Source organism: Apteryx mantelli, chromosome 4, assembly GCF_036417845.1.
Source record: "Apteryx mantelli isolate bAptMan1 chromosome 4, bAptMan1.hap1, whole genome shotgun sequence".
Classification (NCBI taxonomy): domain Eukaryota; kingdom Metazoa; phylum Chordata; class Aves; order Apterygiformes; family Apterygidae; genus Apteryx; species Apteryx mantelli.
The window spans coordinates 31,157,359-31,181,774 of NC_089981.1; the positions used below are offsets into that span (position 1 = coordinate 31,157,359).

General features: G+C 39.7%; 1 protein-coding gene across 8 annotated transcripts in view; it reads left to right on the forward strand.

Annotated features, from left to right (window-relative positions):
• The window catches only part of TEAD1 (TEA domain transcription factor 1), a 161,599-nt gene that overhangs the window by 90,093 nt on the left and 47,090 nt on the right, over window positions 1-24,416 (forward strand). For 7 of the 8 annotated variants that reach the window (XR_010884084.1, XM_067296147.1, XM_067296144.1 and 4 more), the window contains one exon: window positions 22,732-22,796. Coding sequence is in view for 5 of the 8 variants with exons in the window: in XM_067296144.1 (XP_067152245.1) it covers window positions 22,732-22,796 (65 nt within the window). In the remaining 3 variants the exon portion in view is untranslated. The remainder of the gene's footprint in view (window positions 1-22,731; window positions 22,797-24,416) is intronic. The other variant, XM_067296148.1, reaches the window with a different exon arrangement.

Here is a 24,416-nt window from a genome sequence, read left to right on the forward strand (position 1 = left end):
ATAAGCGCCTTAATATGCTGTTGTTGTAGCAAGATCAAGATGGATCATGTTGATATCAGAGGAGCTCAAAACAAATCAGTTTGCAAGACTGACTGAAAAGGAAATAAAAGTGTTGCTACAGTTGATCTGGGTCATCAAGAAGTTACAGTCATAAAATTATGTAGTAGATGGCTCTCCTCTTTGGCTGCTGGAAACTTTCCTGTAGATCCTTCATCAGAGTTTCCCTCCAGCCTGGTGGGTTTTACTGGGTCAGAACCAGAAGGTCTGTGAAATAAATCAAGCTGTGAAATAAATTAGCCAGAGGAAAGGCACCAGGCAGTAGTATATTAGCTTTAGTCTAAAAGTGTTTACTTTGTTTTCTCCTGTTGTTGGCAGACTGTGTAAACCCCTGCTTAGAGACTGTTACGGAGGAAGTTACAGAATCTAATTTCGAGATGGAACAAAAATGTCCCTTTGTAAGGATCAAAAGCTGTTCCTGGGCACAGGAAGAGCAGGCGTTTTGGAAGATATGTTAGCTGATGGGGGACGATAGACCAGCCTCCTTCCATACTATCTCTGTAACTGCATAGATGGTTGAGACAATGTTAACAATAATTGAACTTAAAGCTGGTTCGCTATTCCACTGCCAATATATCCTACTGCTGGACTTACTTGTACTTAAATTATGCATTCTTTGTACGATGGCGTCTGGCGTGAACAATTGTCGCACTTGTTCTGTGACCAGCGCATTGTTCGGCAGCAGAGTCTTTTAATGTAGTCAGCTGAGCTGTATGTTCATACTGTTCTTTAGGCACTTTATTTTACAGTTGTGCATACAGAAGACGATTGAATCAATTAGCTTCTTGTCTTGTGAACAGGGCACAGCTTTCCAGCAGAGCTGCAAGGGTGTGTCTGGGAGTGAGACAAGCTGTAGATTTCTCTTGGGCAGTGTGTGGGCTGGTTTCAAGTTACTCCATATTTTATTGTCTCCTATTTACTGAACCTTGGTTTCAAATGATCGTGCTTGTTAGCCGTACTTCTTAAAGGTATAGGTTCTTTGTGTTCCCTTGCATCCAATACATGCTGAATGCTCTGTAAAGTCACTACCTGGGGGTGTGTAAAAGGAGCCAAAAACGCAGTTACTGATACGCAATGCATAGAGAGAAGCATTAGGCAAGAGAAAATCCATTGGCTGCATACCTTAAATTAGAGGGCTTATCTTCCCTGCGTTATTTTTCAAAGAATAAAAATATCATTACTATAATGAGTTCTTTCTCTTATTTTTTAATTAATAGGGACCAGTTTAGTAAGAAGTATTGCAGTGTTTTGCATTCTCAAAGTTTTATCATACCTGTCTTACACTGATAGCATATCTGTGTACTTTGGATCCAATGCTCTATGGTGTGGAGCACCCCTCATATTTTGCTAGATGTATACAGAGAATAAGGTCTTCTTGAAAAATGTACTGTGTACATTGGGCAGAGCTGCATTGAATTAGACATTGATAATAGACTCCCTGGGCCAAATCTGAAACAGTGAAATCAGTTTTGGTGAATTTTTTATTTCTTTTGACTCAGCACCCTGGTTTTCCAGAGAAAAGGCTGAGGAAGAAGAAATAATTCCTACTTTATCTGCAGCAACTAATGTAAAGCTTTAAAGGGTTTGTGGTTTCTTGAAGTTCAAGTGCTCTTTATTATTTTCACCTGTGTCAGTGCAGGCTGCAACTACTATTTAAAAACAGCAGCCATAGAGGTGTCACTAATAACTTTCTGTAGCAGGGAATTCACAGGCTGACCATATGCTGAGTAAGAGATCATTTCCCTGCTCTGGTGTTGAGAATGCTCTGAGATCCTTTGGATGAAAGGCACTCCAATCAGAGGTAGCGTTTTTCCATTATCACAATTAATAACATTATCTTATTGTTATCTTCACAATTAAAGAACAGCCAACAAAGATCATTAAAAATAATATTTCTATCTCTGATAAGTTGTGAAAGGGGAACTACATTTATGTCTTCACTTGTCTGTGAAGGTTGCCCGTGAGTTAAAGTCCAAAATCCTGAAGACAATACAAAGAATTCCTTTTACCACCCAAACATACAGAGATGTGTATTGATGAATATGTTTGAATCATAGGTACTTTCTTTAGGCATACATGTTTCAAAACTGTATTTTGTAACATTTCCTCTCTTTAAATTAACCATCAGATTTTCTTTTCGTTCTCCTAATAAAACACTTCTAGTTTTATAACCTGAAAAATGAAGGCACATATTTCTGATCTGTTTGAAATAATAGGCTTAAAGAGTTGAGTGTACATCATGGAAATAGCTTTCCCTGTCATCACCTGTTTTTTCCAGATAAAATAATGTCACTTGCCAATGCTAAGTTTAAAATTTTATGCTTCCACATCTCAGAGATTCAGCTGTGCCTTTTCTAAGGTGTCTTTTTAAGAATATGTTTCCCTAACTCATATTTAAGTGTGTTACTCTAAATCTCACCTGATTATCAGGGTAGTTGAAGACTTCATTTTATGAAACAATAATAAAATGTAAAGTCAGAGTTTGATACCTTTATGTTAGAACTACAGAATGTGATGCCAACTCTTTGAGCCCTACTACATGTGGTTTTAAACACAGCAGTACTAAATGGAATCAATTTGTAAGGTCGCTTTTTTTTCTTTAATGTTTAATTGGTAAGGAATCACTTAATGATTCTAAGATTCTTCCATATGAAACAGAATAAAAGTGAAGTTGTACGAAAGATGTCAAGCTGCATTCCTGGTGAGAGACTTTCCTAAAGCGATCAAGGTTTTTTCTGCTTCTTGAACTAATCATTAATAACTATGCTGTTGTCACAGCTCAAAAACTTTCCTATTGACACTTCAATCATTTCTAAAGATCTTGAACGTTCAGCATGTATTAAAGTAACCTTTTGCACTCTATTAAAATTTAAGAACTGCTAGATTTTTAGTGAATGCCCAAGCAACTGGATCATGAAAGCATTACCTTGTGCCAAGGGCATGATGCAGAGCACTGATTCCTTTTTAACAAATAATAAGAAGTTTGACTTTTCATTTACACATTCTGCCAATTGCTAACAAGTTTCCATCTTGTTCAAACACTAGATTGATTCTAAGAAATTGAAAATATTGATTTAACCCTCTGCCTGATTTGTGCTGTGGGCACCTGCTAGTACAGTCTTAGCACATTACAATTGCTTGGCCGTAATTCCTCAGGGGACCACTAATAACTACCACATTTGTCTTTTCATCTTCTGAAATTATGCTAGCAGTTGTCCAAGTCAATTGTGATTCATTTGATACTGCTCTCCTTCAAGACATATTGCAACCAAATAGACTTGCTCACCAGTAATATATCTGATGACATAGTTAGTTCTAGTTAATTGACAGAATGATTCAGGCTTTTATGGATGGCATTAATTGGTCCCTGGTGTCCATGCAATAATTGACCAGACAGTGTAGGCTACATTAGCTTCTCATCCAGTCAGAATAGTGGTAAGATGAGGTAAATGTGGTACAAATGATAAAATGGCTATATTTTAAATCAAACATTTATAAACTGTAGAAGTGGGAGCTTGTGGCATCAAGAGGGTCTGAATAATGGGAATACATAAATGTCCACATTCAAGGGTTGTGTTTTCTTCCCCCTCCCCCCCCCCAATTAACACATGTGGTAAGTCACATTTAGATGCCTTAATGGACTCTTTTTGAGTCGTGGTTTAATGTGTAAAGTAAAGTAGATGGAAGGGCGGCCGGTGCTTACATGGTACAATTTTAAGCCTGATATTAAGCACTCGAAGGAAGTTAAAGGTGGGACAGCTTCTTGCATTTATAGTAGGTACCTTATTAATTTTTTTTTTCCTCAAAGAGAAAAAGGAGATGACATGTTGAAGTATTTTGGAGTATTCAGAATGCAAAACAGCAGGCATAGACTGAATAAAAAGTGTAATTTGGTAGGAAAAGCGAGATAAACAAGAAACATGCTGTCAATACAACACTGCCTGGCCCCAGCCTTTCTTGAAGAAGCAGCATCTAATAATTTATCACCTCCTCCTTTTCTTACTCCCTGTTTTGCTTACAGAAAAACAGTAAGGCAAGGAGGACCTTCTGGGTGTGGCTCTTAAACTAGCAGATTCAGAGGAGTGTAACTAAAGAGTTGAAGTGAGTAACAGTGCTTGGTGCAGTGGAATTTTTGAGTTTGGGCTACCTGAGGGATATTTGAGTTACAAGCTGATTGCATGGTTTATGTTGTGCTCATCACTTGGGGCTCTCTTATGGGCATAGGTTTTCAGGTCATACAGGAAAAAAATAATAAACATACATCAACTGGGAAAAAAGGGAATTGGATCGTTAAGTCTCATCCTCCTGCTAATGGAAGGTTACTCCCCTCAGTATATTTTCTAATGCATTGCCCAATTTAATTTTTAGTGCCTCAGCATGGGCTTTCTTTGGAGCTTAATTTAATTCTTTAGGAATTTTCTTGCCTAATATTCAAACTTTTCTTTGTTAAAGTCATCCCACTTTGTGTATATTCTTATGTGTCAGGTTAAAAAAAATCTCTTTTCCCTTCCTTTCTGTCTTTTTGCAACTCAAATGTCTTCCTCCACAATGAAGACTCTGCAGAGCACTTACCTCCTCCCGCGCAGCAGCCCCCGCTCCTTCTGTGATGTTCTCCTCGCCTCCATTATCAGCCCCTTTCCTTCCCACAGGCAGGGGGTAGGTCCTGTTGCATGCTCCCCCTGTAAATGTAATGTACTGTCGGAGCTGGCCCACAAACCTCTCCACATACAAGATCCACCATCCTCTAGATTACAGCCTTCTGAAGCACAGAAGAAGCACTTTTGCCATGACTTACAGGAAATGAGAATGTCAATACAAGTAGGTTGAACTGCCTAGGGAATAGCCTCTACATGTAATACAGAGATTACTGCAGTAACAGAGAATGCCAGCCATCATCATCTTTGATCACTTTATGCACTTGTTACCCCCCTTTTCACTACCCTATCCCTTCTTTTTAAATCTTTCTGAATTGGGAAGTTGTCACACCATAGATCATACATTCCTGCAGTGACTAGTTCTTAGAGGGTACTGCCAGAAACAAACAATAAAATCAGTTGTTGCCCTGCTTTAATTTTTATGAGTTGTTGAATGTCCTGAACTCCCACTGATTCCAGTTTGCCAGTGGGAATTGAGGGCATTCAGAGATTGGTGGGAAGCTCGGTCTTTACACCATGTACATGCTGATTGCAATGTCTCCACTTCATTGCAACTTCTTCATAGATCAATCTTTCCAATCTACTAGTAATTTACTGCTCTTCCAGATGCCTTCAGCATGCTGGTATTTGTTTTGGAACTGAATCCTGCATTTGTGCTGCAGGTTGGGTAGGGTGATGAAGAAAAAAAGGAAAATTTTGTCCAAAGAAAGTCTTTTGGAAATGTGTCCATTTCTTGTGAATGGATTACAGACTAAACTACAGTTGGATGAGGCTCTTCTTAGATCAAACAATGTATTTTCTTTGTCACTGAAAAAAGTGTTGAGTGTTTGTACTTGAGATCTGTTCCTACATGGCTCAGTAGGTATTTCTGCCTTACTGGATGTAAGAATATAATGTCCTTTGGTTGATTTAGAGTAATCTTCCTGGGAATACAAGAGGTCTTATATGTCTGTATGGCACTTTAACATATGATCCTTCAAAATACTTTTTTTTTTCAAAAGGATATTATTTTTGGATAAAGAGCCCTGCCCACTGGTTAGGTCAAATTTAATGTAATCTGGTTTTGGATGTATTGGATTTTATATTGTAAACAGCAATGCTGAACTTTCAGGCCAATGATTTTTACTGAGATATTCTCTGTCCCCGACAGTCAATGCTAGATGGTTTTGCTTCCTCCAGTTTAGGAAAAAGAAATGAAATTTATCTGTAAGAAAACAGGGTTGGTTTTTGTTTTGCTTTTTTTTTTTGAAGTTCATCTTACTTTATGACAGCAACTAAGAAAACCTTTCTATTTCAAATCAAATTCTTTATTATTTACACACCTTAAAATGCTATTGAGGATGACTTCTATGTAACCTCTCAATTCCTGAGGAACAGGACTGACCTCAAGGGGCTTAAGTATAGGGACTAAGTAGAATCCTAAATTATATAATTTGCATTTGGTTTAAGCTTCCCAAATTCAAATACAATATTAAGAGTTAATATAGCTTAGTTGATACAATCTACTCATTCCTAAAGCCAGATAAATACTTATTTAAAGTTATAAGGCCAATGATTTCACTATTTCAACCTCTTCATCCATAAGCATTTTGACATGGTAAAATATTAATCATACCTACTTAATCCTAAAGTATTTTAAACCCAAGTATAGTAAGATGCATATACTGAGTACTTGAACCATCAGCTATATAAAAGACCAGATGCAGGAACTGGGATTGAATTGACTATTTTTGTCCACTAATGTCTCCAACATAACGAGTTTTAATGTAGAATCTTATCTCCTCCGCTCAAACACAGCCATGAAACTACAAGTTTACAAGAGAGAATATCTCTTCATCCATTTTGGGTTTTATTGTTCTTTTCGTGTGATCTTTGCTGCTTTTTACTACAAGAATAGAGAATCTAGATGACAAACTTAGCCGAGACAAGTTTTCTTCACCCACAGTTTGCCATCATGTTCAAATGTCATAAGCAGCGGGATTTTAAATTCAAATGTGAATACAGCGGTGAAACAGGACTCTCTCTCTTGAACTTTCATTTCTCAACAGCTCCAGAGCAGTCCACAAGTCTCTGTGGAAAAAGAGAGGTCTATACAGAGAGAGGAAAAGATATGGTTACACAGTTGAGATGCAAGATTTTTAGGTAGAGGAACTCTTCTTTTTTTATTTATTTATTAGACCAACGTTGGTTAGCAGCACCCTTCATAGAAAGTGTCAGTATATTTGACCTTAGCTCCCTAAAGAAAAGAAGTTGCAGACAGTAATGCTCTGTTTCTTTCAGTTATCCCCAGCAACTTCCATAAATCCTTTGCTCACTGTTAACCAAACTGGAGACAGATGTGATGGTTTTATGGAAAAGTGTTGTTAAGTTTTTTGAAAGCCTGAAAGTGGGTAGAAGGAAGGGAGGACCTATTAATACCTTGCTGAGAGAAAGGCTGGATGTAGCCCATAGGAGGCATTGGGATATGCAAAAGCTCATTGTCAGGACCCAGGACTGCAGGAAACCCAGCTTCAGTGAGTCTGCTGCTTGCAGGAACACGTTTGAACCTGCCATTGGCAGCAATGCAAGGACAGTTCTTCGTGTGAGGGATAACATTAGCTGGGGGGAAGGTCGGCGGAGGATGGGGGTCTTCCTCTTTTCGGGAAATGTGATGACCCAGCAGAAGCATTTTTGAGTGAGAGACCTCGATCCTGTAACGGCATTCTCCTGCGCCGTTCTAGCACAGTGTATATACATATATCACAAAGTGCCTGGCCAGTGGACATAGATAAGTAAGACTAAATTCTCTCTCATGTGAATATCTGACTATTTAGATATCTCTCTTAATAGACAGGGAGGATCCCTTGTAAGTCTTACTTGGGAAGGTACAGAGGACGAACTGAGAACTGACTGAGAAGTATCTCTGGAGATTCACTTTCTCAGGCACATGAGTCAAAGTATTTTCAGTGCAAATAATTCAGAAATAAAAGTACGTGAATTAAGTTTTTGAGCTACTGAGGCTATTTAGCTCGTAGTCACCCTTGAAAGACTTTACTTATGCACGTAGAAATGTCTGACATTGTAACTTTTTTATCTGGAGAATAAAAAGGAGTCCTTTGATCAGATTAGAATGGGAAAAGATGCAAACAAAATCCTATCATAGTGGCAGATGTTACAACAGAAAATAAATACTGGAATGGAAAGATCTGAATTACTGAATTTCAAAAACTTTTATAAATTGGCTTGCATTTTAGTTGATACCTTTAATTAATTCAATGGAAATCAAAAGATGAAGGAGAAACCAGAGTGATTGTTTTCAAAGCACTGTAATGACACACTTTTGTTTTCAATGTATTAACTCTGTTTTTAACAAGACGGGAGTATCAAGTACTGACAGGTGCAGTAGGCACTCTGGATGAGTTTCTGTAGCTAGAAGAAGCTGCTGTGAAGACTCAGGCTGTTCAGTTTCAATAACGATGATACAACAAGGCAATGATTTGCCCTATCTAGATTGAAAAGGTGTTTGGCCATATTGATTTGTCTTAAGTTTGCATTGGTTGTTATCTGTTTCATCAAACCTGCGTGCTCTGCACCGTGAGTCTGCAGCTGTTGCTGTATCAGAGATGCAGTTCCTTCTCTTCTGAAGTATTAATATGGATCAGGAGAGGTTCTGAGGGGCTGTATTTGTTATTCGGATCTGTGTTTCATTTAGAAAATCCTGTAGCATAACTGCAAGCCATGTGTCTGATGTGACTAAGAAAACACAGTTTTAGGGATTTAGTTTTCATCCAAATGCTATAATGCTTCTAAGAGTGTCCTTTTGATATCTGAGGCTTATGTTGCATATACCCTCTATGAGAGGACCATGAGAAAGATATGAAGACACAGAAACTATTTCTTGAGATGATGGACAAAAGCTTACATGATAAAACCAGCATGTAATAATTTCTGTGGCCACTGCTGTGGTTCCCATGAAACTCTCCCCAGCCTTCGTTCTGCTATGCATGCGGCACAAATGGGTGCAACTTTCTGGCTCTCCCAAAGTTTTACTTGATAAAATTGGGGACTAAGTTCTCCAGTTGCAAGGAGAGATGCCAGCATTTCCCTGTTTCCTTAATAGATTTTCTGTTTCGTTGTGCTTTTTAAGCAAATCTGTTTTTCTTGCTCCCACTCAAGATCTTGTTGCTGCTGTTCTTACAGATTTGAGACAGAAGGGAGAGCTTTGCTTTGGACTCAACATCTCCCATTTAGCTTTCATCTTCAGCAAGACATTCAGGTTAACATCATTTACCAAAACACCTGCTTTGAGACTGTGACTTTCACTGTATGTAAATAAAAATCAGTGGGGAAAATACAGCATCAGCTTTCTGATGCTTACACCTCTGTCTTTCTGCATCATTGTCCTGGATCTTCATGTAAATTTTGTTTCCTTTTTTAACAACAAATCCATTTTGGAACAAAATCTCACTCTCTTGCATAAGATTTTCTAGCTTTTTTTCTCCTACTATTCTCCTAGTAAGAGTTGGAAAGGTCATTAATTGCAAGGCATCCTTTGGCACCTATTCCCACTTGAAAGCCTCATGCCTGAGGCTTTGTGCTTCATGCTTGTAAAAACTGTCATGAAGGTGGTCTTTGCCTTTGAATGTCCCTTTGTCATGGGTCTGCTATCTCTTCTAATTCACTGCTATATGTAAGGTCAGTCTCCTGTGCAGGAAATGGTCTCTGCTGTTCAGTGATGTTCATACAGTGGGGCAGGTCCTTAACTGCGGTGTTCTGGGGCAGCAAGTTGTATTGACAGGTACATGAGAATATTTATTTATTTATTTATTTATGTAATCTTCTGTGTTCCTTTTAAATTTCTGTTTTCCCATTTATAGCTGTTTGGAGAAATGTTGTGGTAGTAATTCTTCCATTCCTTTGACTGACTTTCCAAAAGTGAAGTGTTACTGTTCGGCAGAACGATTTTTTTTCACTAACGCTGTGCAGCATGCAATAGGGACACATCCTGAAGTATTACTGTTGACATCAGTAAGATCAGTATTAGGCCCCTGGGGAGTGCTGCAATACAGTCTCCTATGTGGCTTAAAAAGAAAAGAAAGGAAAAGACTGAATCTCTTAAGCCTAGGCAGCGGGACCACACGTGTTTTAATGATAGATACTTTTTAAAGTTTGTTTGCATTTGGGTGCTAATGTATTTTAGTATAGTTGGGGAAATGAGAAACTTCACACATGGCATCTGGAAATCCTTGTGGCTCACTGCCCTCCTTGACAGCAATAATGTGGCTATAAATTTCCCCCCACAGAAAACGCATAACTGCATCAGCAGTACCAGAAACAACCTTTCATTTTCTTTTAAATGAATATGTCTCAGCTTTTTAATAGCTTCGTATAAACATTTGTGAGCCTCTGAGGTAACTAAGTATATTTTTACATCTCGTTCTTATCTCCTATGGAAAATCAGTCTATGGCTCAATTTAGTGTCTGGAGGGGTGAGTACTGATATATTCATATGCACCTCGCAAAAGATGAAAGGGATGTTACTCTTTGCAAGCACTCTTGCAAAGTCTCTGCAGTGCTAATTTAATCTCTTCATGCATATATTACCATAATTCTGCCCAGTAGTAGGTGGAATTTCTTTGACTGACCTGTGGACCATTTGCTTATGACTTTCAACAGCTATACTATAAGTATACATTATACAAACTAACTATACATTATTTAACACTTTAATAACCTTTTTCATTTGTCAGTCTCAGCTGCTCACTGGTGAAGCTCAGTATCCCTTCCTCGCTTTGCACTACAGTTTTCTGTATGTCAAGATTCACTCAGCAGACCACTGGCCAAGTAAGAGTAAGATGCAGGAGCCTTGTCCAGAGCTTTGCTCATTAGGAAATAGTGCCTGCAAAATAAAAGCATTGCACCCAGTTGTGTTTAAAATGCACATTCCTTGCTTTACAAAGTCTGGGCCCAAAGACTTGAAGCAGGTGAAATGAACAGTCTGGGATCTAAGTGCCAGATTGCCCTCTGAGCTGTGCAAGTTTTCAGAGCGAAGGGGGAGCAGGACACCCCCAAGCTGTGGGACAGCCTGGGCATCCATTAGGGCAGGCAGGCAGGGTATGGTGCTGGGTGGAAGAGCAGTGATCTCTAAAGCTGGACTAATACGGGATGGAGAGTTATCCTAGAAACAACTGAGGAAGTAGAAGGATCAGTATTGTTTATCCTCACTCTTTAAGGTAAATAACTGATTTTGAGAAAAGGAGAGATCACCCTGAAGGGGGTGGGGGGGAGAGCGAAAAAACGCATAAAGAGCCATCGTTCAAGGAAAAAAACATCATTTTATGTGCCAGAGACTACAGGTTACCATATCAGCAGATTAGACAAAACAGACAATAAGGTCACATGATTAAACTAAGAGCTTGATAGGGGTGGAAATCTGTAAGTGGCATAAATAACCGTTGAATGCAGTTCCGGATCTCTGTGTATTTAGCTTTCCTTCATTGCTGAATGAGGTTGTCACGCTCACAGTTGCTGCCGATGTAAGTGTCGTGGTCCTAGCGATCTCAAATATGGTTACAGCACTGGGACATCCCCTCTCCTGTCCTTGTCCTAATGCCAACCGCGGGCCCACAGCCCCCAGTGAGGCACATCTGAGCTCTGAAGTGAAATCCTTCGGCTCCTCTTGAAATGTCAGTTGTTGCTGTCAGGACTGTAAGTCACTGGCTGCTGGAGCTGTTTAGTGTGATCTCTGTGCTGAAGAGAAGGCAAGTGGAGGGGACACATACCAGGTAGAAAGTGGGACTGATGTTTTGTGTAACTTTTTCACTGCATGAGATTGGGAGAAAAATCACAACCTAGAAGGATTGTTATACTCATTTAACTAGCACCTTTCTTTTATTGTAAATAATGACTTACTATCTTCTTCATTTTGCAGATAAAACTGTATTTGCCTGCATTCTAATGCATTTTGGGGATGCACTAGGCAAAATTTCCTTCTGATTCTCCAGAGTATACCTGCAAATTTTGAAAGGCACAAATGGGTATTTTCCATGATAATAAAATCAGCAATGCACTATTTACACTTCTTGGAACATACCCTGGACTGCTTCAGTTGCTGGAGGCCTTGGAGTCCAGGGAGAAGGAGAGGGAGGAAGGGCCAGGCAGGCATTTTTCAGTCTGATGAGTAGATTACGAGGAACATTTTCAAATTTAAACAACATGTATTATGATGTGTTATTATTTGATTACTCAACTCTTCATTGCTGTGTCTCATGGCTATGTTTCAAAATAAGCAGCGGCATCTTCAGTTCTGTAACAGCTTGTCATGTTTTGATACCTGAGTTAATAATGACATTAAGGTTTCTTCTTCTCCCTTGGGGCTGATGTCCTGGGAATCCTTCAAAAGTATAGGGATATTGTGCTTCTGCTCATTTGAGCTCAAATGTCAAATTGACCCTTTTAAGATCAGGAAGGAGGCAGGAATGGAGGAGTAATCTGGACAGGTTCATATCATACCTGGGAGTGCAGACAAGCCCAGCTGTTCTTTCTTTAGGCTAAAAAGAGTTAAATTATTCACAATTTTAAGTTTTGAGTCTGGGTTTGCAAGAAATGAGTTACCCTCAAGCTCAAGTATGTTGTGGGTCTCTCTTGTGGGTTCATAAATTGGAGCAAAATATTTATTGTACTGTAGCTAGAACTACATTGTTAGCTGTAAAATCTCCACAAAATGTTACTTTGTGCTTGTGAAATAACTTGGATACCAAGGTTAGTGTTGGATGTATCCCAAGCTCTTTCATATGTTGGTCAAATGTTTCTCCACTTGGCCTATCCGCTGTCAGAACCTGTCATCTAAGACAAACTGATTCCAAATATCCTGGATATAATGCAAATTTAAATACCTCTTTGCACCTGCTGTGAAAGCATCTTAACTGCATGGGACACAGGCACCAAATAATTCATAAGCTAAATAAACAATTTTTGCAGAGCTGCAGGAAATGCCAGTGCAGAGTCTGTGGTGCTGAAAATGAAGGCAGCTAGCATCGTCATCTCTCCTATGCAGATGAATTCCCACCCGCCCTGGGTGCCGTATGATGGGACTCCAGTCCTCAGCTTTGGGGCCTAAAATTGACCTGCCCTAGAGAACCTCTGAATTTGGCCAGAATCCCAATCACTGAGCAGGAGAAGTGACCTGCTGTCTTAAAATCTCATTATAGTAAATGCTGTGTTGAGAAATCATGTCACAGCTTTTCCAGTTTGTAATGGCATCAGTGGAAGAAATTTACCTCCTTAATGCCTCAGCTTTGTTCTCTATTAATACTACTATAGTGCAATGGGGAATATATCATGGACTGCAGTCCACTATTAAAAGGGGAGAGAAGTTCAAAAACAGATTTGACAGTACACTGACATGTTTTTAAAAATTTACTGGATTTTCTGGAAGGTGTGAATTGGATACATGAGCCTTTCAGAGAGAGGGAACTCCATTATTTTTACAACTACATACTTTTGTTTAACACGCAAATCTTAATTCTTCTCTGCAGGAGTGAGGGGAGACTCTGAGTGGATGTTTCTAGAGCTTCCACAGGTATTTTCATTGTTGTATGTTCTGACTTGGTCATAAAGATTTCTTCCAAAGTGATATTGTAGGAACAATATAATGCCACTCTGTAAAGCGAGTCTTTCATTATGGTATTTTGTGCCATAATTTCTGAGTCTTTTAAGTACCATCTCTCTGTGCAATATAAATCTAGTCAAAAGAAACGCACACGCAATATTTCAAGGATCCGCCTTTTACAGTTCTTGAGGAACAGGCTCATATTTAGAACCCCAGTGAAGCATCAATACACAATTTAAAGTAACTTTGGGGTTTTTTTTGATCATTTCTACTTCTTTCTGAATTCAAAACTTTTTTTTGGCACATGCAGTTTATAAACATGTAAACACTAAGATATACATACAGTGTAAAGGTGTTTTAAAACACTAGTTGTGTAAAATAATATTTTAATATTAAATATGAGGGGGAAAAATAAACTTGTATTAGTAGTTAAAACGGTTTTCTTATAGAGTAAATAATAAAAATCAAACCGGCATCCAAAATTCCACCTATGCAAATGGCTATCACTTAAACAATCCTAATTCCTTTAAGAATGGACTTCATTTTTCCTAGGAGAACAAACAGAAATGAAGCCACCTACTGAGAAATTCTATTTTGCTAATTTTTATCTTTTATGATGCAAATCGTGGTTTTAATCCCCTTAACTCATCCATCATGCATGACAGGTCAGCCAGCCTATTGTCTGTGTATTTGAAGGATTTCTGTCCAAATCAGACTTTTTGTCAATAGTGTTGGGCAAAAGTCTTCTTGTTTCTGAACCATTCACGTCACTGAGAAATTGGAACTACTTTGGAAAATAACATAGTAATCACATATGCACAGGAAAGTCACAAACATTCTTTGCAACTAGCTTACTACGACTTCCTCTCCTAGCAGGAAAAAAAAGGGAGTCAGATTAAGGACATCTAGGTTTTTATATAATCCACTAAACATCTGTAGCTGATCCAGATAGATGGCAAAGGTCAAGTTTGGGGATTTTTTTTCGTATGGTGATTTCTTTGTATATTCTGAAGCCTGAAAATTGCTGTTTGTTTTAAAATGCATTTTTGGTTGCAATAAAATACAGTTTATAGTAAGCAGAAAACTGTGTAATTACAAGGCAGCAAAAAATTTCCATGTATTTTTGTAACATTTAAATTTTAATTAAACGGGGCTTAGAGTAAATTATAAAACCTTCTTTTGTTGAGACAACTGACACTGACAAAATATTAATTAATGAATTGATATTCAGAGAGGCTGAAGCCTCTCTGGATCATTCTTCTCTCTCTTTGAAATATGTTCTGTCTGTATTTTTAAAAACTCGGAAGAATAAAATTAATAAACAATGCTTATATGGAATATTTCCCAGTGTGAAGACCTGCCAAGCAGAATCCAATGCATTGCATTAGTGTCACTGAAGATTTTTGAACCAGATGTGTATATGGGTCTTTTGTTGTTTTCTTTAAAACTGAGGCTGGGATAAAAACCAAAAGGTTAAGACTTTAACATTTATCATTCCCTGCTACTATTAGGTCATTTCCCTTTTGCTGTATGAATTAAGTTGTGGTATTGCTTCAATCTGGGATCAGTTTGTTGTTGTTGTTTTTTAATACCATGCACTACAAGTTCTTTTCCTTGGGAGTATCATTATGATATAACTTCACTGCGTCATTGTAATTGTTCGCTCATTAGCATCCAAAAGGATTATTTCGGTTATTTTGTTTCTTGGATCTTTTCTTTTTCCCTGTCCTCTTGGGCAACCCAGTTACAGTACACTTTGCAAGCAGTTAATATGTGTATAATAATACTTAAGTGGCTTATTGTAATCATGTGTGTGTGCACGTGCGTGTGTGTTGCCCTGCGCCACAGGACCCAGCGCACCAGCAAGCAGCCCCGCAGGCAGGTGCCGGTGCCAGGTGGGTGCGAGCCTGGGTGTCACTGCTACAACGCAAGTGAAAAAGCAGCTCCTGGTTCTTCTGCGTCGGGCAGCGGGAGTTACCCTCTGCCTGATGCTACCGAACCTGAGTGATCTCACCGATTTTCCGATTCTGTCCATCTGTCCAATTCCCTCCTCTTAAAGCATTACATATATTTATAGTGCTGGTAATTAAAAAAGAAAAAGAGTGTGTGGGGGGCGGGGGGGAATCAAGGGAATGTTTGCATTGGCTCATTTGGCAATTAAAAATACACAAGTGAAAAAATTGCCATGAACTTGCCCAAAGGGCTATAATAAATAACATCCTGCATAACTAGTACATAAAGTGTGCACTATGGTTTTGAATGAAATAACTGTGTTTGTTTTTAGGGTTGCTGGACTTTTTTTTTTTTCAGATCCTTAACAGTTGGAATACAAATAGGCTTATGTTTCTGTAATTGTGGTAAACATTTTTAAAATCACCGTTTGATTAACTGTAAATATTACCAGTTCAGAGGTTAAATGCTGTTGTTGAAGTCATTCAGGGGAATCCAGCAGAAGTGTAAATATGGCAGAAAAAGCTAAACAATATGGCAAAGGAATATTTGCTGACTTAAAGAGTGCAGGATCAACACCAATATTTTTCCAGTGATGCTAAACCTCTTGTAACTGCTAAATTGGATTTGTAGTTGAATGAAGTATCAGCTGCTGTTGGACAAGCCCATAAAGGCAGGATGGCTGGCCTTTTGTAGGCAGGGCTTAAAGGACGATTGATATGTTTTAGCACTTTTGGGATTATTGTGATTAGGAGGAAGCCATTCTGAATGATAGAGAAAAGGGTGTAAAAAACACAGTCCACAGCTGGTAAGCAGCATGTGTTTGCTATAAGGAGAGGTCACGACTAGTTGATCCTGCTGGTTCTGGCATTGATTGACAGTTAAGAAAACTTGATATTATGAAGCAGACTTTTTTTTTTTTTTAATGATGCTTCAGTTGTGTAAGGCCAAAATATTTTCAAAATCTGGAACACTCACAGGTTGCAAGCTAAATGCTAAATGTTCAGAGATGTCACTGCAAATAGGAGTTGTTAAAATATCATCTAGAAATTAGCATTTGATCCGGATTTGTAAGCACGCTAAATAGGCCCTACAGAATTAGCTTTGTTGTTTCTGTATTTGCCTTTTTCATACAAGTTAGTCTGAACTAAAATGCTCCTTGTCACACAGTTGAAAATTTATGCTAAGTATGTGGAAATTTCAGGTTTGCTGAACTTGTTAACTATTATGCCTCTGGTATATCTAAGGTATTTAGTGAGGAATAATATGTGTAAAGCAAATTTTACCTTCTGGAAAACAGTTTTATATTTATTAAGCACCTGCCCCAGAAAACATGTAGGCTATTTCATTTTATCTCCTCTACCCACTTGGAAACATAGCTTGTTTAGTTTATGGCTTTTTTTTTTTTTGACCCCTTTTTTTTAAGCAACCATCTGAAAGCTCGCAAATGCACATTTAAATAGTTGGATCTCTGACTCTTTTTAGTGGGGCTGTACCTCTTTCAAAATTTGAGCTTAGCATACCACACAGGAAAGAACACAAGCTTGCCAACTCCTGCTGAGCGTTTTTTCAAGCCTGTGAAAAGAATGAATTATTCAGCAGTAAGCATGCTTACAGCTGGCCATTTGGGAGCTTTGATGTGCGAATCAGGCGGTTGCATGAATGCCCTTATTGTCATGTTATGTGTACACAGTGTGTGAATTATTGAAAATAGTGAGGCCTGAGCCTCATCTGGTAGAGATTACAGTGCAGGCATGCTGGGTGAAGGTCTGTAATTGAAAATCCCCAGATGCTGTTTATTTGGCCTGTGTCACATGACCTTCTGCAGAAAGCTTGTCTGAACAAAATGCTGCCCGCGCGGGAAGCGCCCAGCCCCCACCCGCGCCCGCCCCGGACGCACCATGCCGGCGACTTAAACACCTGCCCGTAATATTTTTAAAAGCTTAAATTAGATTTGCCTATAACGTTTAAATAGAGGATGCCTTACTTAGGGGTTTAAACTGCTTAGCCAGTTGTTGACTTACAGAGCTCTTTTATCTACAAGAGGCTTTTTGTTAGCTAATTTGGCTTTAAAGTGTCTTCAGAAAGCGTCGCTGGCGAGTTTTAGGCCAGCCTGATATTCTGCTGACAAAATGGAGCAGAAAACTTCCCGGAGGCAGCCCGCAACGGGCCAGCTACCCCTCGACGGGCTGAGCGCAGCCGCCTGCCTGGAAAGCGCCTGCCATGATGCTCTGGTGGAGGAAAAGGTTAAAATCGTCCTCTCCTCCGCCGACGGTCCCCGTGGACAGACCCCCACGAGCCGGGGTGGGATTTGGAGCTGGCCGTGCTGAATAGCAAGACAAAGAGACTAAGCGCTGCTCGCTGCGCTCGCATGGGTCATCCCACTAAAGCATGGGGGAGCGCTTGCCTAAGGTGCTGCAAATTCATCGGCAGGCTCTTAATCAAACAAAATTCCCCCTGGCTATCAAATTTGGCTTACAGGCGAACGCTCGGCACTTTGTGATAATCAGCTCGTCTTGGCAGCTTCAAGCTGAGGGGACTAGAAATTGAGTTTACCAAAACCAGCTGAAAAGCTTTGCCGTGGTGGAATATGGGCACGAATGTGCCTTGGTAGATAAAATGTTTGTTTTGTGAGAAGTTTAGCAAGCAGGTCTGTATCCAGACCTTGTGCTAAGTATATGAAATACCTTTTCAAGCCACAGTCTCGTGGACTTTGGAGAAATTCATAGTATATCATTATTTAAAAAAATAGGTTTTCTACTTAGTCATTACTTGATTTTTTGTTGAATATGAAAACTTTTTAAAATTAGCTGCTTATTTTCAAATTATTGAATGATTTAATTTCCCATACTTATCTATTTTTATCCCATTCGGATGGTGCTTATTACTGGGAGCTTTGAGTGCAGTGGTTTAATTTGTGTTATTAACACTCTAAATAAAGACACCAGCATGCCGTGCCGGCCGGGAGCCCTGGAGAGAAACTTTCTTGCTGCAGCATTTGCTGGAGCTGGTTTATTTAGGGTGGTACTTCTTGGGGATGGGGTAGCAGTACTGGACTGAGCTTGGGAAAGCAGACAGAGGTGTTTGGCCCTGCAGCTGCGGGGCATTCAGCAGCATGAGCACAAGCCTGGTGCGGAGGGCTGATTTTTCACCCTGACCAGAGAGTCCAAGGTTTAGGTACCAAGTAAAGCCTCGCTGGTAAAGCCCTGTACCTTTTTCTACCTGAACTCCCTTTTAGCTACTTTCTGCCATGATTAAAAAAGATGTTTCTTTGCTTAAAATGCATCTTCCACAGCATCTGTCAAGGGAGAAATATATTTTGCTATTTAACTCACAGTACAGAAGGGCATGACAGATAAAAGCCTGAATTTAAAAGAAACAGACAAAAATAAGCCTATATAAAATATTTTCTGTGGTCCTATTCTGATCCTTTCAAGATCCCTAGAAGGATTCCTGTGCTGCGAAGATGTTTTATCTGACTGGGCACTTCCCCAAAACTCTCTCTTTGATACCTGAACTAAAACATTCAAAGTCGGGGACTGTCACAGCAGATGACAAGAAGAAGGAGGTGAACATGTACAGTTCATAAACCTGACCTCTTCTTTTCTGCCAGGCAATTTCCCAGGTATATATGACAGGGAAAAAGAGTGAGGGCATGTATGTGGAAAATATTTCCACGGCTGAGCTGTTCTTAGAGGAAAACAGATATGTTCATTGATGGCCATTATTCACCCTAAGATTTCTAAAGGGCAGTGTAAGAGGTTCCTTGAGCTTCCTTTTGTTTCAAGTTCTTCTCATTCCCAAAAAGAGGACAGTGTCTTTTTAGGATTATTCTGCCTTCCTTTCTTTAAAATTCTCTCTTTGTCTTGGTCATCTGGAGATGCGTTGTTTTTTGTTAGTATCTGTCAGAGCTGGTAAAGAAGAGCATCATAAAGTCTGTAAACATTACCTTGGGGAGGTCTATTTTGTTCACGTTAGGCGATACTTATGTTTGTGTTTATGGCGTTTTGGTAGTCTAAGAAAGACATTAAGGCTTTTCAGATCATTCTGGATAGGCAGAGGCTATTTACTGAGCCTCATATCACTTGCTCTGGTTAAACCTGGTGCATATTTCTTTACTGTGTTGAAAACATGGTGGTTAGGAAAAAGTAAGGCTGTTGCCTTGGTCTCTGCATAGTTCCTTATAGAGCTCCACCTTCCTGTCGGTGAGCTTCAATTATCCCACCGTGGTGACTCTTCTCAAGCCGGACTTCACCTGAAGTGAAAGTGAGCACTTTGCAGAACCACCATCTAGTTAGTCATACCCCTGCCGGGCTAGATGGCGGCTGGAGAAATCCCCTCTTAATTCACGCCAAAGCACTTCACGTATGGACTGGGACTAAACTGGCGACAGCACTTGGCTGGTATTTTGAATAATACAAACTAGACATTCGTTGCTTGGTGTTTTTTATAAAGCTGCTTTTCCTGTCAAGTGGCTACATGGGAATCTGAGCTTTCCTTTAAAAATAGTTTTCTAGCTCTCTTGACTGGGAAGAAAACTGTGAAACTGTGAACAGATGTAACTCTTCCTTGCTCAGCTACAGCTGTGATCTCAGAGGACTGCCTTAATGGGCATGGGCTGGCAGGAGTGGCCTGTGCTGTGACCATATATCAGAAACATCTTCAGTGCAGACCAAGGCACAAGAGACGCCAAGGTGTTCTTTACATCACCATATGGATTCATTGACCTTGCAGAGTCACCAGCTGCTGATAAGGACAACCTGACAACCTTTTTTACACCAGAGACTGTTCTGTTTTTTTAATTTCTGCATCTACTTAAAGAGCTGTAAAGAAGGTTCTTCCTACGGAGGGTCATTCTCTAATTCGAGCACAATGTGCATTTAAAAAAATGAAGATGTTCATATCACCTACCATACAGTGAGCGTATGAGCACAGTTTCAGCCCTGGTCTGTCTATATGGTGAGCTCTGAAACCTACTGGATCCCAGCGTGCTCCTGTGTTTGCATTCCTGATTGCCACGACATTAAGGCTCCCTGCCTGCAGGCAATGAAATGTGTCCTCCTGATTTTCTTTTTATTTTTAAGCACCTCCTTACTCTCTGCAAGCCTCATACTCACTAAAGAGACAGTGCAGAGGCATAAAATACAAGCCCTACAAGCCGCTGCCAAATGGTTTTGGAAAACCCAAAGCACCTTTAATATGACGTGCTGCTGTTGTATGCCTTTTCCCTCTTTCTTCTCATTGCTGTGGCCTCTCCCTCAGTGTTTTCCCCCAAATTGTATGATATTTTTCCATTGTAGAAATGTTCCATTTAATGCTAATGAAGAGTAGTGTGGTGTTGTAGCAGCTCCATTTTTGGCCCCACCTAGCACCTGCAAGTGAATTTGCAGTCCTGTCACTGTGAGGTAGCTGCCATGATTGCATGAGGATATAGGAGGACAGCCACAGAAAGGAAAGTTCCTTCTCCATATTGGACATTAGCACTCAGAATCAGTCCAAACCAGTCTCATCCTTGAATATTTAAGTAAAGGCAATGTAGCTATTATATAATACAAGTTGTCTGTACTGAGTTGTTGGTCCTAGAAGTGCGGCTGTTCCTGCTTTTGGAAAGATTTGTTGTTATGGGTGAAGCGATGTTTAAAGTCTCTCCAGTTTTCTTCTACTTTTTCTATTTAAAGTGAACTGTTTGGATGATGATAAAGAAAATTTAAGAATACAGAGATACGGAAACTGAACATCGCAATAGTTTCACTCCATGAATACGAAGGCACTTGTAGGTCACTGAAAACTGCAAGTACCTTCTTGGAACAGCACACTGCAAAACTGCTTTCTGGCCTAATGACAAGGTCTTTGCATGAAATTAGGTAACTAGCTGCTCCCTTTGCATGTGGAAACCCCTCATTTATGTGCAGAAATGTTGGTTGTTTGTGAAACTGTTTGTTCATACAAAATTTACCTCTTGAAGTTTGCCCTGAAGAGACCTGTTCAATAGTTATAAACCTCACATCATGATTACAGTTGCCTGTTCCAGAGAAGCCTGGCATAAGGTCCAGACCAAAACAAAAAGGGAATCAGAGAAACTGTAGCTCTACTCCAAAGAACATTGGTATTTCATATTCTAGTACTCATTTAGCAAACAAACTATCCAAGAGAAAGGAGCACTCTGCTGCTGGCAGTGAGACATTTTATGCTAAGGGTGTAAAATAAGGTTCAGAGAGGAAGACAGAAGGAAAAAGGAAACTGAAAGTCTAGTTTAACTAATTGTGTTCAATGTTCCACTCAAGAAAATAGGCATGCTCCTTTAAAACTTCCCTGTCTCTCCCCCACAACATCAAACTGATGGAGTTTGAGCCCCTGGCTGATGTAATAGCTTTCTGCACTCCCCAGCTATGCCCTCATCCACTTTAAAATAACTTGGTGGGTGACAAGATATTTTCTTAACCTCCCCTCCCCTGCTACTGAATCATTTTTCTCATTTTTTACACATGGGTTGCTTCTCCCTTGTGCTGAATGCAAATAAGTCCATAACTTAAGACTTGTTGAACAAGTATATTTAAGTTATTACAACTCATGGAGAAGAAACATACTATACAGTGAAAATAACAGTTTTATGTGGTGCCCTGTTTATCTCCCACATCAGCAAAATTTAGGAAGGAAATTATTTGGAGAGAAAATGTTAGTGTGTATTAAGTAGCATAATGTGTGACTGAAGAAGAGTCAAATAGCCATTTTGGAAACTTGAAAATACTGCACATTTCCAAGAGAAATAGAGTAAATAACAAACCGCCGTGTTTATCAGTCCCACTGCAGCAGAGAGCTCAGGCATCGCAGTGCAACCACTCTTGTGCTGAAGTTAAGGATGTGATTAGTAAGCTGTGGAAGACAGAGAGCTTCCTGGTAAAGAGGAGAGATTTTGTGGTCCTCCTTGTAAAATTCAAACTCTGAGCAAAGCTGACATGCAGCTGTTAACCTCTGGGCAGTTGGAGGTTCAGCTTGGACAGCACCCCATCTTCCCAAGATGAGCCACCCTTCCAATGGCTCTCCATGTGGACCTGGATTGAAAATGTTGGTCTGGTGGAGTCAGAAGCAAAAGCGGAGAAACCCAGACCTAGTGTCGCCCTCCCTCCAGCCGCGGGGAACCCTCCTTCCAGCCGTTTAGGACCTTGGCCACAACCGCTGGCTTGGGACCTGCCTTGCTGCTGTTCTCCCCTCCTCCAGCAAACACAGCTGCTGGATTTAAATTGGAGAATACTTTAGTCATCTGTGCACAGTTTATGTGGCAGATACAATGTCTGTTAAGGAGAGGAAAGAGCAATATTGATGAATAATGAGAAATATTGATGAATAGTTTGTAAAGTGGAGTATGTGTAAAAAGAATGTCTCATATGCACAGAGCTCATATTTTTAAATGTCATATTTTGATGGTACTTATGGATGTGGTGCTGCTCGCCCCTTATCATGAATTTTTCTTTGTTTCAGGTAGGAATGAATTGATAGCGAGATACATCAAACTTAGAACAGGGAAGACACGGACCAGGAAGCAGGTAAAATAACCCAATGGGGAAGTATGCATGTCAGTGAATGACAAAACATGGCATTTTTGGCTGCAGTGGCTGTCTGTGCTTCAGCTCTGATGAGATGATGTATTGACTTCACTGTTATGATTAAATATGTGCTTTTTAGAAAATATTTAAAACTGATTTTTGTGTTGTGCATCATTTCAGTGACAGTTTGAGATGCATTTTTTATTAACCTACGTGTACATGAAGCTATCATCCCCCTTATTTGGAAAAAAAAAAAAAAAAGATGTTTCAGAAGTCAAAGCAGAAAATAAAGCATTGTGCCTTATCTTTCTAGAAGGACAACTCTATAATGTAATGATAATTTTGAGGTGGTGAATAATGAAACTTCTACATGTCCAGCCAATTTACCTATATAATAAAGGTTATGATCCTTGAATATGAGAGGTAAATAAGTAACAAGTATCTAGCAGGACTGATTGTAATCATGCTGTCAGCTCATGGGTAGTACTTGCTACAGGATGAAATAACAATAATAAAAAATCCCCATAAGAGCCTTCAGGCTCCTAGTCTGTGACCATGGTAAGATTTCATTCATCAAAGAGGCAGAATAAACCTCTAACTAGTCTTAAGTCTTTCTCAGATGATTATCGCATAACCATTAACTTCTCTCGTATGACTAAATCCCTTAATTTATAATATCCACAGTGATCAGCAGTCCCACAGAAGACACACTCTGTCTTGGTGTAGTTTATGTTGTGGTTACTAAACTGTTGCGCTGTTCCGAGTTGCTTTGTGAAGCACAGAGCCCCCTTGCTTTCTCTAACGTTACATGCTCAATCCCAGTTCTCCCCATCTCCACGTGGGATGAAGGGAAGGCAAAGGCTTGCATGTGACACATGTTTGGTAACATGGAGGAAGGTGGTGCTGAGTCAGCATAAACAGGTGGCCTGCTGCCAGTGCTCATGTTTAAAGCACTTCGAATTGGGTGATATTTTGCCCTGGGTGATGTCCTTTGTCTATTAGGAAGAAAACCTATGTACAAGGGATGAAAAAAAAGCCATGAGAAGGGAGAGAAACTGCAGCATATAGAGAAGGAACAAACAATTGGCAAAGAAATCTAAAACTAAAGAAGATCCAAGTTCTGCCCTTTTATGCTTATATGAGCTCCGTTGGTTTGGGGTTACACTGGTGATCTTAAAACTGCATCAGGAGTCAAAATGCCGACTGTACGGGCTAGATCCTTGGCCAGCGTATACTGGCAGAGATGCAGTGAAACCAAGAGGGCTGTGATGACTTACATGTGGTGATGTTCTGGCTCTGTACTTGTGCATCCATCTATAACGTTTCGTAAATCACTTTTGACTGAGTGTTTAGAAAAGTTTGATTCTTATTACTTTAGAAATTCTGCTGAGCAATTAAACATTACAATTGTGCTCCTTGTGTAACCTTTAACACCACTAATATCCCACTGAAAGCGTGTCAAAACTTGGTCTACATGTTTGACTATAAAACTGCTTAGTAAGCAATAGTATAACTCTGAATTACTGCAAGCTAGTTCCTGAGCTGCTTCACGAAGAATTCTCTGAAGATGGCCTTCAGAGACTGTGTTCATTTATGTATCACTATATGCTTCCCACTAAA